The sequence below is a fragment of the Electrona antarctica genome (assembly GCF_951216825.1).
Source record: "Electrona antarctica genome assembly, chromosome: 5".
In the NCBI taxonomy this organism is placed as follows: domain Eukaryota; kingdom Metazoa; phylum Chordata; class Actinopteri; order Myctophiformes; family Myctophidae; genus Electrona; species Electrona antarctica.
The window spans coordinates 44094841-44110637 of record NC_136810.1 but is presented as its reverse complement, the minus strand read 5'-3'; the positions used below and the strand labels follow the sequence as shown (position 1 = coordinate 44110637).

Genomic DNA, 15797 nt, shown 5'->3' with positions numbered 1-15797 from the left:
TTGGTTCTAGTTGTACGGGCCTCTGTTCTTCAGGAGTTGGTTCTAGTTGTACGGGCCTCTGTTCTTCAGGAGTTGGTTCTAGTTGTACGGGCCTCTGTTCTTCAGGAGTTGGTTCTAGTTGTACGGGCCTCTGTTCTTCAGGAGTTGGTTGAGTACGCTGGTCTGCTTTAGGACCCTCAGGTTGGTCATGTCCTCTGCAAAGACGGGCACGTCTCCACCACTGCGGGGCGCTGTGCCCTCACTGTCACTGTCGCTGTCCGGCAGGCCACAGAGCAGAGCGTCGTTCTCATAGGTGGGGAAGAAGTATCTGAGGAGAGCGAGAGGAGCTTACGTAAACATTGTATCGTCTGTCGGGTGGAAACCTCATACATACAGTATGCCCAAAACTCTTACTTTTCAGGATTCAAATGCAAAAGTAGCAGATCTACAAGCTAAAAATGTCACTTCGTGCCATATTTCAAGCTTGTAGATGCTTTTGTGTGATGCTGTATCAAGTAGTCTCCTACTGAATTATTGCTCAGGAATGCAACCAAAGCAAATCTCCATTAATTCAAGGCTTCGTATAGAGTCTATTAGACAAGAGCAGGAATTAGACTTTGGTTGATACAGCAGTAATGGGACACTGTCTGAGCCTACAGGAGTTTGGTGCGTAGGCCAGAGAAAAGCTCAACAATCAATACCAGAGCACTACTAAATACAGCCTGAACAAGCAAGTCCACACTGGGAGATCAATGCTGATGGATTAGTTCCATGAGCAGGGTGTAAAAATGCTATGGAGTGAGAAAAGATCTGTTTAAGAATAATGGCACACATTTCAGTAGTAGTTTATAGAAGTGGCAGGGCTCTAAGGACGGCTCTGTCTGTCCACCACTTTGGTCCCAAACAACATAATGGTCTCTGTCCGGTGGAAACCGCATACTTTTCAGGATTCAAATTCAAAAACGGCAAAAGTAGCAGATCTACAAGCTCAAAACGTGTCTTCGTGACACGCAGTATTGATTTCGTCGACTAAATGAAAACTAAGCTCTATGATGACTAAAACTAAGACAATTGTCAACAAATAAAAACTAGACTAAAATGTTAGGAAGGGACTAGTGGACAAGAGATCCACTAAGTCATTTTACACTTGGTTGCATCTGTGACTTGTTGTGAGCTTGTAGATCGGCTATTTTCAGCAAGTGTAAAGTCAGTCATTATGACGGCATCAAGGCCCGCTAAAATACATTTTAGTCGACTAAATCAACTGTATATTTAGTCGAATAAAATCTTATGATATTTAGTCATACAAAGTCAAAGTCAAAGTCGTACGATTTGTCACACACGTTACCGCAGTGAAATTTGTTCTCCGCATTTGACCCATCTCTTGGAGCGGTGAGCCGCAGCCAAGGAGCGATGAGCTGCAGCGTGCACCGCGCTCGGTAATCATTTGATTAGTAGATTTGACCCCCGATCCAACCCTTTGATGCCGAGTGTCAAGCAGGGAGGCATAGAGCACCGAAGTCTGACGTCACTTTCAGTAGAGGGCACCAACACACAGGTTCGTGTATTTTTTTATTTGTATTGAAATCTCCATAGGGCGATTTTATGTCGCTTCATATAAGAACTGTGTTTGAAAAATAAACCGACCACCCCGGCCTTTCTGTCAGGGGAGTGGCTGTGCGTCGTTAATGATGTCCATTCATATTTGATACAGCCAGTTTCTGGAGAAAATGGAATTAATGTGACTGCAAAAGCCTTGAAACTACATATGAATGCAATGTCGCTGAGCATATACGTCACGCCCAGCTGTCAACAAATTGCGTTCCTGAGATTCCTCGTTGACGTAAGCTCAGCTGGTGGTGACTCGACTCGTACTAACCGCGATACATTATATATCAATAAAATAAAAATTTAAATAAACGTAATTAACGTTCAGCTTCTGTTGTGCGACGCGGAAATGTAGTCTTTGGGTATATTTGTACATTTCCACCTTCAGTCGATGCTTCATATCCATATGAGTGAAGAGGCCGGGGTGATCGGTTTATTTTTCAAACACAGTTCTTATATGAGGCGATCTAAAATCCCCCTATGGAGATTACAATGCTTATAAAAAAATACACGAACCTAGGGACTGGCGCACTCTACTGATAGTAGAGGGCAGTGACGTCAGGACTTCGGTGCTCTATTGGGTCCCATTTTTACAGTCTTTGGTATGACCCGGCCGGGGATTGGACCCCGACCTCCCAGTTTCAGGGCGGACACTCTAACCACAAGGCCACTGAGCTGGTCAACACAGCTGGTCAATACAGGTACTAGGCCCTCATTTATCAACCGTGCGTACGCCAAAATATGGGTGTACGCCGAAATTACCGCAATTCTCGGCATTTACGATTTGCGCCAATGAATTTGAACTTGAGCCAAGACAAAAACCACGTCTGGTCGGGAGCTGTCGTACGCTTTGTCCTCACCTGTTTTTCTGTCGTAGAACAGCGGAGCAGCATTGTTTGACCAGCTGAGAGGCTGTCACAGGCATCGAAACATATGTATTCACTCCTAAAATGTTTATATAAAACTGTATAGGTATGTATATGGGCTAAATGTAAAAAAGAAAAAAAAGTAAAGGAATACATCAACGATGTGTCTTTGTGTCATATGAAATTAGTAGGAGATTTCCAACTTTACAAGCAAGCAATTAAAATCGCGCATTTAAAAGCATACATGCGAGGATTTGGGCTGTCTGTGCTGAAATATTTCCATGACGGGACGTTGGAGAGTATAGTACAGCGCTGCAGCTGCGGAGAGTCCCAACATGGGTAGCCTACTGTAGCCGAATCTACAGCAGGCCGATGTCTTTCTGGAGTTACAGTAGCCTATGTGCAATCTCCTCCTCGTTTAATAAACCCGACGCGTTGCTCGAATGCCAAATGTGCCGTGCCAGCGCAAGTGGGAACGCATCGGAGATAGTATAGGCTAAGCCAGCCTGCAGCCCACCATACTACCACCACCACTGTCCAGTGCCACATGAGGCTACGGTTTTGGCTGCAATATTCATATAATTGACAGTTGACAGCGAGGCAATTTAAATTGTCGAACGTGCATGGTCAATTGGTCACGGTGTCACGGACGGACCACAGTGATAGAGAGAGACAGACAGGACAGGAGATGCACCTTGCAAAACAACAGCGTGTGTGCGCGCCTTCATGGTTCACAGGTTCAGGTTTTCGTTCACTAATATATCTTGTTGTATATTAAATGAATAAAGACTTTAATAATTGAATATACAACTAACAACACAGTGACAGTTGCTTGCAAATTGCGATATGTGCGTGCGTGCGGGGGGGGTGAGGCGGGCAGCAAGGGAAGCGAAGCGAGAGGAGAAACAGACAGGGTAGTCCTACAGCTTTATTTAATTCATGCAGGTTTATTTATTTAAGATACAACAAGTTGCGTGTGCGTCTGTGTGTGTGTGTATGGGAGGGGGCAGCAAGGCAATTTAGGCAAGCGAGTGAAACTTTTTTTCCCCCTGTAACCATGGTTTCCAGGTCGTATTGCAGTTGTTCATGTCGCAAAAACGAGGGCGAGGCTTGATTTCATAGGGCGTGCCAGATTGATTTCAGCCGTCACATTTATCACTGCTAGGAATGAAATTAGGAAGGATCAGCTGTCTGCGATCACTTTATAAATGCCGACCCGACGTGGGTGTACTACGAATCCTACACTCGAATTTGGGGCAGATTTTACACTCAATTGATAAATGAGGGCCATAATATAGTATAGATATTTAGATAGATGTGAAATGTGACTTTAAATGTTAGAGCAATGGGGTGTAAAGCCTAGTACTGAACTACTGATCTCATCTCTATAGCAACAAGCACTTGAATTGCGACCTGCTATCACCATTGATGACACAAAGATATTATATTTATTCTGGTATGGTTAGGATTTCTTAAGCGTGGTTCATCCGTTATATATACAGTAGAGGAAAGGACATGTTTTCAAAAAATATTAATAATAATGATCCCGCAATTTTGTAACCCATTTTTCTAACCCAATTATCGAATGTAATCCATGGGTCCTACACTCCCTCTGACAACCTGGGGAGAGCAACGGACTGCCCTCATGCTTCCTTCAAGGAGCCTTGATGCGGCGTAGTGCGAGTCACGCTTTTATTGGGAAGGTGTTATTCTTCCGGTATGAGGGAAGGAAGTTCTGGTTTTAGTGGGTTCCGGCCTGATGAAGTACACAACAATGACTAATACGTTACGTGACGTAGCGATATCATTCGCTCCAGACCGGATGGATCATAAACCCGAAAAAGAATGCTGCCCAGGATAGTAAAAAGGAGTACAACACTTGAGGCCATCACAGATGTTTCTGTGAGCTGACCTGCTATAGTGTGCCTCCTCTCTCAGAAGGCCAAGCTATTGACAGAGCAAGGCCAAGGTTGAGAGGGGGGAGGGTTGCATATACTCTCTCACTATAGCGTAACCACAATGGCTAGAAGGAAGCCATTAGGCTTAAGATAGTGCAGGCAGAAGCATAAAGCTCACATGACATTTCATTATTATACTGTTTATTATTATATTAGGCCTAACCCACAATTTTTCAAAAATAGCAGATCTACAAGCTCATAGCGCGGCACTTGGTACCGCACTATGAGCTTGTAGATCTGCCATTTTTCAAAAGCTCTAAAGTATAACAAAATGCTTAAAACACCAAAAGAGGTTCCCGTCCTGAATTAGCACAGTCAGCATTAGCAGTCAGTCAATAAGTGTGACATTACATTTTTACACAACCTATACTAAGTAAGATACATGGAAAATAATGTATGTATAGGCCCAATAGTTTCACACACACTGACTAAAATTAAATAAACTATTCAAGAGACTATGACTAAAACTAAAATCAAAATGTGGTGCCAAAATCAACACTGGTTTCGAGCTTGTGGATCCACTACTTTTTCCAAATGTACTGAACTCACTGAGGTTGGTCCCACGTGGATATCTGCGGCAGCTTCATGACGTGACCAGAGTCCATGATGTGACGCAGGGCTTCGGCTTTGGAGACAAACCTCTCCTGGCAGCCGTAGCAGCGACACTGGTGGATCTCTCGTCGGATGTAGTTCACCAGCTTGACTTGCTGGTAGAACTTGAGATCTGGGGTTGTTGAACACAGGAAAGTAATGACCACATATTATTCTAGAAGAGCATGTATAGTGTAAAGTAATGACCACATATTATTCTAGAAGAGCATGTATAGTGTAAAGTAATGACCACATATTATTCTAGAAGAGCATGTATAGTGTAAAGTAATGACCACATATTATTCTAGAAGAGCATGTATAGTGTAAAGTAATGACCACATATTATTCTAGAAGAGCATGTATAGTGTAAAGTAATGACCACATATTATTCTAGAAGAGCATGTATAGTGCTGCTGTTGGGCAGAACCTTTTTCCTATTTTCTTTCTCTGTAAATGAACGCTCTACTTAACCCATTCTGACCTGAGATCAGATTCTAAAAATGTCTTCTACATCCTGACAGTTTTCAGAAAAAGCTATGTTTCTATGTCAGTCGTTCTTCGATTTTTCAAAAATAGCAGACCTACAAGCTCGTAGCGCGCCACTCGGTGGCGCGCTATGAGCTTGTAGATCTGCTATTTTTCAATAGCTAAAGCATAACATAATGCTAACACCAAAAGGGGTTCCCGCCCAGAATGGGTTAATCATACTACAGCGTCACACACACAAGTATCAAATTGTTGCACCCATATAAAGAAGTGAATCAGTTCCCCCAGTTCATAGACATGAATTAAATAAAGGATAGCTGGCTGTGTTTTCTGAAAATTGACAGCATACTGTAAGTATCAGATCAATCCAGAACATATGTCTAACTACTAATTTAACAACATCGTGGAGTATTACTCACTGAGCTCAGTTCTCAACCCGTGGAGGTCAAAACCATGAACGTTCTAAAAAAGACAAGGAAGCAGAAAATAATTGATCATATTCACAAAGCGGCCATTTTGCTCTTAAAGCACACTACATACTGTACTTCAACCATACATTACAGTCGTGTATTGTAGTGTGTGTGTGTGTGTGCTCCTGCATGAGTGTGTGTGTGTGTGTGTGTGTACCTGCATGTGTGTGTAGATCTTGTCCATGGTTTCAGACTGTTGTTCGCAGAACAGACACACTGCACACACCGGATGAGCCTGCCAGTCTGACCAATCACTGAGGAGATCAAAGACATTAATGAGCTCCGACCGTACACAGCGGCTTTGTCGCTAAATGTCTTATTTGATCGCTCGACAATGCTTTCATAATAACTCTTAACCAGTGGTTAAGAGTTGTAGAACTTACTCGTCGTCGTCATCAACCATCTCGCGGTCATCCTCAGACTGGACTTCCTCCCAGGTCTTTCCAAGCTCCTGAATGATGGGGAGCCCATTAGATTTGGTGTAGTAGGGGGTGATTTGTTTGTCACAAAAAACAGCTCCTATTATGATAGTAATCATTGCTACAGTAATCTAGTGTTTGTTCAGTGACAGGGGTCTCTCCCTGGCAGCACTTTACAGGAAGGGATACCCAATCAGGAGAGAGAATGCAGCATAAAGAAGTGGAATTGAAGTGATGACACAAAGAAGTGAGCAGATACATTTAGTGAGCAGTTGATAAATGGCTACTCTACAAGCTCAAAATACGGCGCTCCACATAAATCCAGCTATTTTTACACGGATGAATGGAAACAATTCTAATGATTGAAAAGTTATTGCGATTACCTGCAATAATCGTCTGTAATAATGCTGCCAGGCCTACCAGGTAGTTGATGACATAGAAGCGGTCGTACTGGGGGTTGTTGGCGTTGATGCGGCGGTGTGCTTTCTTCCTCATGTGATCCTTCAGCGTGGTTTTATCTCTGAATGTCTTCTCACAGTACAGACACTGTAGACTGACACACACACACACACACACACACACACACACACACACACACACACACACACACACACACACACACACACACACACACACACACACACACACACACACACACACACACACACACACACACACACACACACACACACACACACACACACACACACACACACACACACACACACACACACACACACACACACACACACACACACACACGTCAAGGACCACCAAATTAATATGTATTTGCCAGGACCCCCATCTGAAAAGAAGAATACATTGTGCTAAGATGGAACCACCATACAAGATTTGCCCTTTATTGCAAAACTCCTGCTGATTCTTACCTAGCTTATGTCTAGCTTGCTCTGTAGCGTAGGGCATTCACTTCTAGTCATTTTTACTAGTTGACTAGTTTACTAGTCGACTAGTTGTTTAACTACCTATTATGTACAAAATAAAATAAATTAAAAAAATAAACTTTTTTTTTTTGGAAATAAACATTTGTACATTGAAAAACTGTGTACATGGTGACTATAACTATAATCTGATCCTGAGGCCTACCAAATCGGGGAAAAAAATAAATAAATAAAAAAAACTTTTTTTTCTTTTTTCTTATCAACTAGTCAACTAGTACCAACAAGGTCGACTAGTGGATTTACTAGTCGACTAGTAAACTAGTTGCTTAATGCCCTACTAGGGCATTAAGCACCTAGTCGACTAGTTGCTTAATGCCCTAACTCATTCTTAGTGTGGGGGGCTCGCAACTCACTTAATAATACTCAAAAAATTATAATAATTTGCAACACAGCAGACGACAAATACAAAGTTTGACCGTGTGGTCTTGGTTAATTACTCGTCGTTACCTGTCCAGCTTGCTCTGCAGCGTGTCCAGAAACTCTGTGCTGTACACAATGTTGTCTGGCAGCCCGATGCTGAAGGAGTGCTCCCTGGCCATGTGGTTGAGCAACGTGGATCTGCAATGAGTCAAAGACCATGCACGCATATTGTAAGCATGTGCTTCCCAAACATTTACCATAGGCATTTAGCACAGTGGTTCTCAACTAGTGGTCCTTGCGGAGGTTCCAGGTGGTCCCCAGCTAAATTATGAGAGCGTACAATAAAACCAAAGGACCCATAAGGGTCCATTTGGTTTCATTTTACGCTCTCAAGGTACATTTTTGTTAAACATCTGCATTTTTTAAGTTTACACAATTAGAGAATGTAGAAGAATTGTTATTTTAATCAACGTTTGCCTGTTACTGTATCTCTCCTAACAAAATGTTATCAAAATCTACTACGTTTTGGTCTGAGGTTAAATGTCATCACATGGTGGTCCGTGGCTCAAATTCCAAATGAATAATGGACCTTGAAATGAAAAAGGTTGAAAATCTACTGATTTAGCAGATACTCTTAACCAGAGCGACTTACAATAAGCAAGGTAAACACATACATCAAATGCAGAGAGACAGTGTAGTGCGTCAGTAAAATGAAAGGATTTTCTGCCAAGGACCCCCATAAGGAGAAATGACGCAAACGATTTATTTTAAATAGCAGACCTACAGGCTCACGACACGTAGCATCAATGCTAGGTGTCGTGAGCTTGTAGATCCGCTTGCAGACCTGTTTCCACTGAAGTCCTCGCTGCAGAACATGCAGACGCGCTGAAACGTTGTGTCATCTCGCTCTCTCTGCTGCTGCTCTAGAATCTCCACCTGTGCATGGTCAGAGTGAGAGAGAGTGCCAGAGTGAGAGAGTGATTGTAAATCGATTCAAATCGATTTACAATTTAAATCAATTTAATAATAAATAAATGTAATTTCATGTCGGTCATTTGCTACTGTACTAGTGTACTGCAAATAGAATACAGTATTGTAAAATAAATAAAAGAAAATATTGGATTTGTATAAGAAGGGAAGAAAAGATTTTTGGAAAGTAATTGTGTTTAAAAAAAATAGTATCGTGATTTGAATCGTATGGTGAGTTGAGTGAATCGTTACATGCCCACTAGACTAGACAGTGATGATTCATGTTCATGGAAGATGCTTCTAAGGTCTGAAGAGTTTAACCACTTATACTCTTTGATATTCTTAATTAAAATAACTAATAACAATTTAGGCCTACTTGTAAATCGTCTATTTTCGGTGCGCAACATGCTTCCATAGAAGACACCACATGCTGGCTTCTATGGAATCAAAATGACTGAAACCAGTCGTGGCAAGTGAGAACTTGATCCATGAATAATAATAATAATGCTCACCAGTCTCTTCTGCTGGAGCTGCTCTCTCAGGCCTCTGTCTTCAGGCAGGACATCACAGAGCAGGAAGTAATGTTCCTGTTTGTCTGCGAAGACAATACCAATCACTGGTTGGTATTGGTACAACTCACACACATACTGTACTCTTGTCACAGCCATTCACCTCTCAACACGTGTCGTGTGCTGCTTCTTTCGGTGCACGACATGCTTCCTAATGACTGAAATTAGTCATGGCAACTGAAGCCCTATTCATACTCATAGATAAGGTGACCACCGAAAACATGGCATCACGTCGCGGTGATAAGCGACTCACCGCTCACCCCAACACAGCACATCTCTAAGTAAAACGGTAACAGGTCAGGTCGCCCCAATTCCATCTCGCCCCAGGATTTTTCCGCCGACCTCACGCCGACAGCTAGGTGCGGCGGTTCTTGTATTCTTTATTTTGTTTTACTGAGAATAAGGTTAGAAATAAGTTTAGGGTTAGGCATAGTTTTACTGGGGTTAAGTTTAGGAATAGGGTTAGGTTTATGCATCGTTTTACTGAGGTTGAGGTTAGGAATAAGGTTAGGTTTAACCGTTTAAGCATAATTTACTTAGATTACTTTAGGAATACCAGGCCGCGCTGTTCCGCCAGCTGTACGCCCGGGGCGAGTTGGTAAAGGGGCGAGCAGTCTCGTATTCAGTAAAACCACCGTTTCAGTGGTCACCTTATCACCTAAAACTGGAGTATGAATAGGCCTTTAGAACTGTAATCTTTTACTTACCAACAGGCCCTTCAGAGTTGGTCTTTATCACACTGCAGAAATCTGTCAGGGGTTGTTCTAGGAATCTGCCCTTCCAGTAAACCATGTACCTGATGGAGCAGAAAGAAGTGCACTAAAATATACAGAATATATGCCAATATCTGAACACTTCTATAAAATAACTACATCTACGTCTACATCTACATCAGTCTTCTCAAAGTGGGGTCCGGGGATTCCAAAATTAGTTAAGTTAATTAATTAGTTATTAATTAGATAGTAATTATACCATCAAATGTACCGGTAATCCAAATGTAATCCAACTTTATAGCCCTATTTTATACTTTGGCTATTCGAAAACTCGCATTCCACACGTGTTGTTTCTAAATTGGCTACTAATTTTGAAAAAAGCCTTGTGGCAGTCCCTTAATATTTTCAGATCTGTGGCCAAATGCATTTTGAATCAATCAATTTCAGCGGATTCGACCGTTATCATACCATTAAATCGGCGAAATCATCCGTTATCATCACCATCGAATGGGGCCAGTATGGCCATACTGGCATACTGGCCGACATTTCCAACTCTTGTCGGCGCATGGAAACTAGGGGCTACTAGTACTAATATATACTATTCTCTGCCTAACGGGACGTAACTCGGACGGCGCTGAGTCGGGTCTGGTGGCCGTCGCAACGCTCGGCACGGCGATTTGCTCGGCTAGCGCCTCGCTCGGCGGTGCCTCACGTGGCTCAAGGCCACCAGACACAGCGCGCCTCCGCCAGGACATCAGTGACATTATCACACGTCACAATCGGTGATAATGACATACTGAAACAGTGAGTATGCCAGTATGGCCATACTGGCCCCATTCGATGGTGATAACGGATGATTTCACCGATTTAATGGTATGATAACGGTCGAATGGGGTGCCAATTTGGGGGTGATATGAGAATGTTTGAGAACCACTGATCTACTGTAGTTAATCGATCATTTAAAAAAAGAAAATCTAGCTTTATTGATAGATCAAAAGTAGGTTGACAGGAAACGGGGAGAGAGATGGGGGGAGGGTGACACACAGCAAAGGTCGTCGGGATCGGGAGTCGAACATGCAACATGCTGTCAGGCTGGATTACTAGCCTAGGTGCCCGGACCACTAGGCCGGCCCGGGCCGATCACAATCCTTTTTTTTTTAGACCTGGGAACGATTCTACAAATGCCTTCTAAATCTGGACAGTTTTCTGAAAAACCCATGTTTCTATGTCAGTCGTTCTCAAACATTTTCATGTAATGGACCCCCAGAATTATTGCGTAATTGGGACCCCAATTTCAAAATAGAGAGTATGCACGTGACATCATCATCAAACCCGGAAGGTATGCAGGAATGCCTACTTTCTGGCCTTGGCAGCCCATGCATCCAAACAGAAAAGTCCTATCTGATTGCATTAAACAATTAAACTCACTTTGCCTGTTGCTTTGCCACTCGATGTGCCATTCACTTTAAGCATGCGCATACCCTCTATATGTTGTTGAAGGGACACCCCCAGAAGCAAAGATTTGAGTTAAAAACGTTCGCTCTGAAGGAATAAATATTCAAAGATTTGCGCCACGGGCGTGGCAGACAAGTGATAACCTTTTGTACCCGTTTAAAGACCGGTATGGCGTAAAATGTGTTAAAATATCAAATGTTTGGAAATTGTTGTTTTGAGTGAGACGGAGAGGAAAGCTAGTGTTTGTGTTTTACTTTGGGAAGTCTGCTATGAGCTTGACGTCAGAGATGACCAGCTTGTGCTCCAGAACCAGATGTTTGAGGAGACGCTCCTTGTGGGACAGCGGAGCAGATTCAGGGCAGAGGACACACACCACCACCACCTCCTCATCCAGACCGCTGCTGCTGGCTGCTTCTTCATCGGGGAAACACAGGGGCTCCAGAATGCTGTCCTGTCCACCTGTGGAGAGGCAGTCACTGGACTAGTTATCAACCACATGAACCCTAAATCAGAAATGACTACATTTAGAGCAGTAGTTGTTTTGTCCCAAGGTCCATAGCCTTACTCATGGACCAGAGCTACATCCCTACCTGCTTTCTCTGCACCATTTAAGGCCGTTTCCAAATGTTAAAATGTAAAAGACCAATATTATTATGAAGAAAACAAGATGGTAAGACAGCTAACACAAATTAAATAAAGTTTACCTTCAGAAAAAGCGTTGTTTATGGCATCTGAATGTAGGTCTTTTAACATGTAATGTCTATGGAGTGACGTCACGTTAACACCATTAGCTCAGAAAAGGGGGCAGGGAAGGGCTGTGAGATAGGCCTATTAGCAGGCAACACTGCCTAGTGCAACACTATCTCTCTCTCTCTGTGTTTCTGGCACAACAGCGCCACGTTTGTCCCTACTGGTACTCTAAACGGACATAGTCACATAGTTTGATTGATTGAAATATTTATTAACAGTTTGCAGAATTACAGTACATTTCAAGCACAAACTCAATACAAAGACTGTTAACTGTGAGTGGACGATTAAGCATGTAATTAAGCATTACACTTGTTTACAAGAGGGTCCACCATGTTCAATTCAAATTCATGTTCAAATCAAAACATTTAGAGACGTACAAATAGACACTTCTATATAGTCAAAGAACAGAACAGGAATTCATCATAAAGGAGGTAAAAAGGGAAAAGAAACATATACAGTGAGGGGAAAAGGGGGGGGGGGGGGCAGTGAGGGATTCAGATTTTACGGGGGTGCCCTTTGAGAGCGGTTTTGGAAGGAGTCAAGGGATTCGCATGTCTTAATGACTGTTGTTAGGGCGTTCCACATTTTGGGGTGCACACGCCACAGTTTGGGAACCACTGGACTTAGGACATAGGTTGGGACATAGCTGTTCCTGCACCACTCAAAAAAAAAAGCTCAGCGCTGGAGGAAATTCTTGTCAGACAATGTGAAACTCGTGGTAAAGTCAAGTGGAGATATTTTCACTTGAACGTTTTCTCCCCAGAACCTTCAAATGAATATGAATCTATAGCTGACCTCAAGTCACAACAATTCATTATTGGGTGTTAGGCTATATCTCGCCTAGTCCGACACAGGGCATATGAGTGGTCTTTGCTCAATGTTTGTGTATAATATATGGAATAATAATAAGATGAATTTCTTGTATGTATCACAGACATATTTCTAGGGCTAGCATGGAGCTAACGGGGATGAATAGTCAGGCAGCTCAGGTTGACAACCACATTCTGTCTACCATTATATTCTAATACAAACAACAACCCTGGAAGCAACCGTGCAATGATAACACAAACGTGCAGTTAGTGAACTGTAGTAAATAAATACACTTTAATTATAGTAAACGACAACAAACATGCCACATACCACTTTTACTAGCCATGCAGGCAGCCATTTGATGTCACGTGGTCAAAACAGCCGACGGCTGACCTGCCTGACCAATCAGAGGGCTTCAGTTCACAGTCCCCACATAAATGAACCTCACACATGTACAGGTAATGCCCACCAGATGGTGCTGTAACACTACACTATTATTTTTTATTTTTTTCCAACATTTTGTAGAGATATTTGGACTATTGTGCAGTGGTGGTAATTTAGAGGTAAAGTATATTCACTCGTGTACTGTAGCCTACTTACTGTACATATTCTGGTATTTCCACATTAGGCCTACTTGAGTATTTCCTTTATTTTTATTTAAACCTTTCTACTTTTGCTCAACCACATCTCAGAGACAACAATTAGGTACTGGTGTTTACTTTGCAGATTTAGATCGATAATGAATCTAGTCTAATATAATATAATATAATATAATATAATATAATATAATATAATATAATATAATATAATATAATATAATATAATGTAATGTAATGTAATGTAATGTAATCCATGCCACATTGAAAAGTGGCATATACCACTTTTGTGGAGTGGCATGCCAAATGCCACTTTTGGAGGAGGAATCATGAAAAACGTTTAAAAAAATGTAGTCACAACATGTCATTCAGTTGTGAGGTTAATTGTATATCTGCTGTTTACGAATTATAAAATAGGGCTCCAGTGGTTAATAATAAGTGGTCCAATAACTATATGATTTTGAAATGCACATTCTGCATGATGCGTTTACTACTGGACCCCACTTTGACAATCGCTGTCCTAAATACCACAAAAACCTATAGCAAACCCTCTCTCCCAAGTCCCATCCATCCATCCATCCATCCATCCATCCATCCATCCATCCATCCATCCATCTTTCAATATGTTGTTCCCACATCCCAATCATATCCCAATAGAGCACTGTGTCCTTCTTTGGGCCTTCTGGGCCCTTAGGGGCCCCCAGGGGCAAAGCTTCAACTTCAGTTCATTTGATCATCAACTTTCAACTTTGGGTCAGTCTACATGTAAAAGTGCCCAAAGTTGAAGGTTGATGCTTTGGGTCAGTCTACATGTAAAAGTGCCCAAAGTTGAAGGTTGATGCTCAAATTAACTGAATTTGAAGCTTTTCCCCTGGGGGCCCCTAAGGGCCCAGAAGGCCCAAAAAAGGACACAGTGCTCTATTGAGATGTGGGAAGAATATATTGAAAGATTGGAGCGCAGATCTGTCAGGAAAAAAGAAACGTCTTTAATCAGCCCAAGATTCACAGATTGTGTTGCAGCCTATAAGTCAAACACCCTTCCCCATCATTTGGGCCATTAACTCTTTGCCAGATTCAAGGGATTTCAATGTAGTAGATAGGGTTCTCTATGGCAGAATGGCGTTTTTGAATGATTTATTGAAAATTCTCTGTTGTGAATGTGCAACAACGAAAGACCTTCAGAGAAAGCTTGACTTGTCTGCTTCCAGGAAGAAAATGAACTGAGTTGATAAAATGTTTAGTTTTTGTGTTGGAAAACACAAAAGAGCCTGCATTGTACCACTGTAGATATTTTGCCATCTATAAATAGCATGGTCAGTCATAACCAATCTGACCAATCCAGCTAAAACTGCCAATAGCTCTGAATTGGATGATAGAAACTAAATTTTTTCGTTGGATAAAATTAGACATTCTAACGCACATTTTGATATATACCATGTTTACATAGTCTTACCAGTACCTTGTCTATTCATGCATGTATCTCAAAAACCTGTTATGAAGAAACACAGTTTTGATAAAAAACACATCCAAGGACATTGTTTTGATATGACTTGGTGCCCATGATACTGTATGTATCAAAATATAGACTTGAATGTATACTGTATTATAAAATTTAAAAAAAGAGTTCTTACCATCTACCGTTACAGAGTAAATCACAGTTGAAACTTGCTTAGTCATATACAATAAACCTCACAATAGTGAACAAATAGCCATGACGACAGGTAACTCTCATTTGAAAAGCGTCCCTTTTATTTTTTATGACTACTAACATAATAGAATTATAATAAATATTACAGAAAATAAATAGTAAATACAAAATAACAAAACAGTTACTCCTCCCCAACCACTGCAGTCCAGATGTTCTTGACGTGTGTGTGGCAGAAAGTCTTCATCGTAGTCTTCATCCTCATCTGATGCCAGTTCTAAATATATTAAAAAAAATAACGATTTACTATTACATTCCTTGTGTAACCTAATGCATACACATTTTGCCAATCACATACTAATTGTAGCCAATCGGCAATTCTTCATTGGCATTTTTTACCCTGCTGCTAGCGATCAAATTAATTTATTGTACCGTGGCTTATCCTTTCCCTATAGGGAAAGTAACGTAGGCTATCTGACATCATCGTCATCATCATCATCATCATCATCACACGGTGACACGCTAAACAATGTACAATCATGATTTACATGAATGCGATTATCATGCAAGCTCATACGTCAATGAAACGTCATA

General features: G+C 41.7%; 1 protein-coding gene across 1 annotated transcript; it reads right to left on the bottom strand.

Moving 5' to 3' along the window:
* Positions 1–13365, bottom strand: LOC306922846 (zinc finger protein 277-like). Its single transcript, XM_079500712.1, has 12 exons — positions 13293–13365; positions 11657–11861; positions 9942–10030; positions 9178–9260; positions 8541–8632; positions 7784–7894; positions 6798–6930; positions 6342–6409; positions 6116–6212; positions 5908–5950; positions 4961–5135; positions 1–307 (listed from the first exon to the last, which is right to left on the bottom strand). The coding sequence occupies exons 1-12, from the start codon at positions 13318–13320 to the stop codon at positions 115–117; spliced, it is 1317 nt and encodes a 438-aa protein (XP_079356838.1). The 5' UTR covers positions 13321–13365; the 3' UTR covers positions 1–114.
* Between the last annotated feature and the right edge of the window lie 2432 nt (positions 13366–15797).

Bases quoted from the DNA above. Each gene is read 5' to 3' on its own strand.
- LOC306922846 (XM_079500712.1), bottom strand. From the start codon at position 13,320: ATGGCTGCCTGCATGGCTAGTAAAAGTG. The intron at 8,633-9,177 runs GTGAGCATTATT...GACCATGCACAG, and splicing joins AGCTCCAGCAGAAGAGACTG to GTGGAGATTCTAGAGCAGCA. The intron at 5,136-5,907 runs GTGAGTAATACT...CAACAACCCCAG, and splicing joins CGGGTTGAGAACTGAGCTCA to ATCTCAAGTTCTACCAGCAA.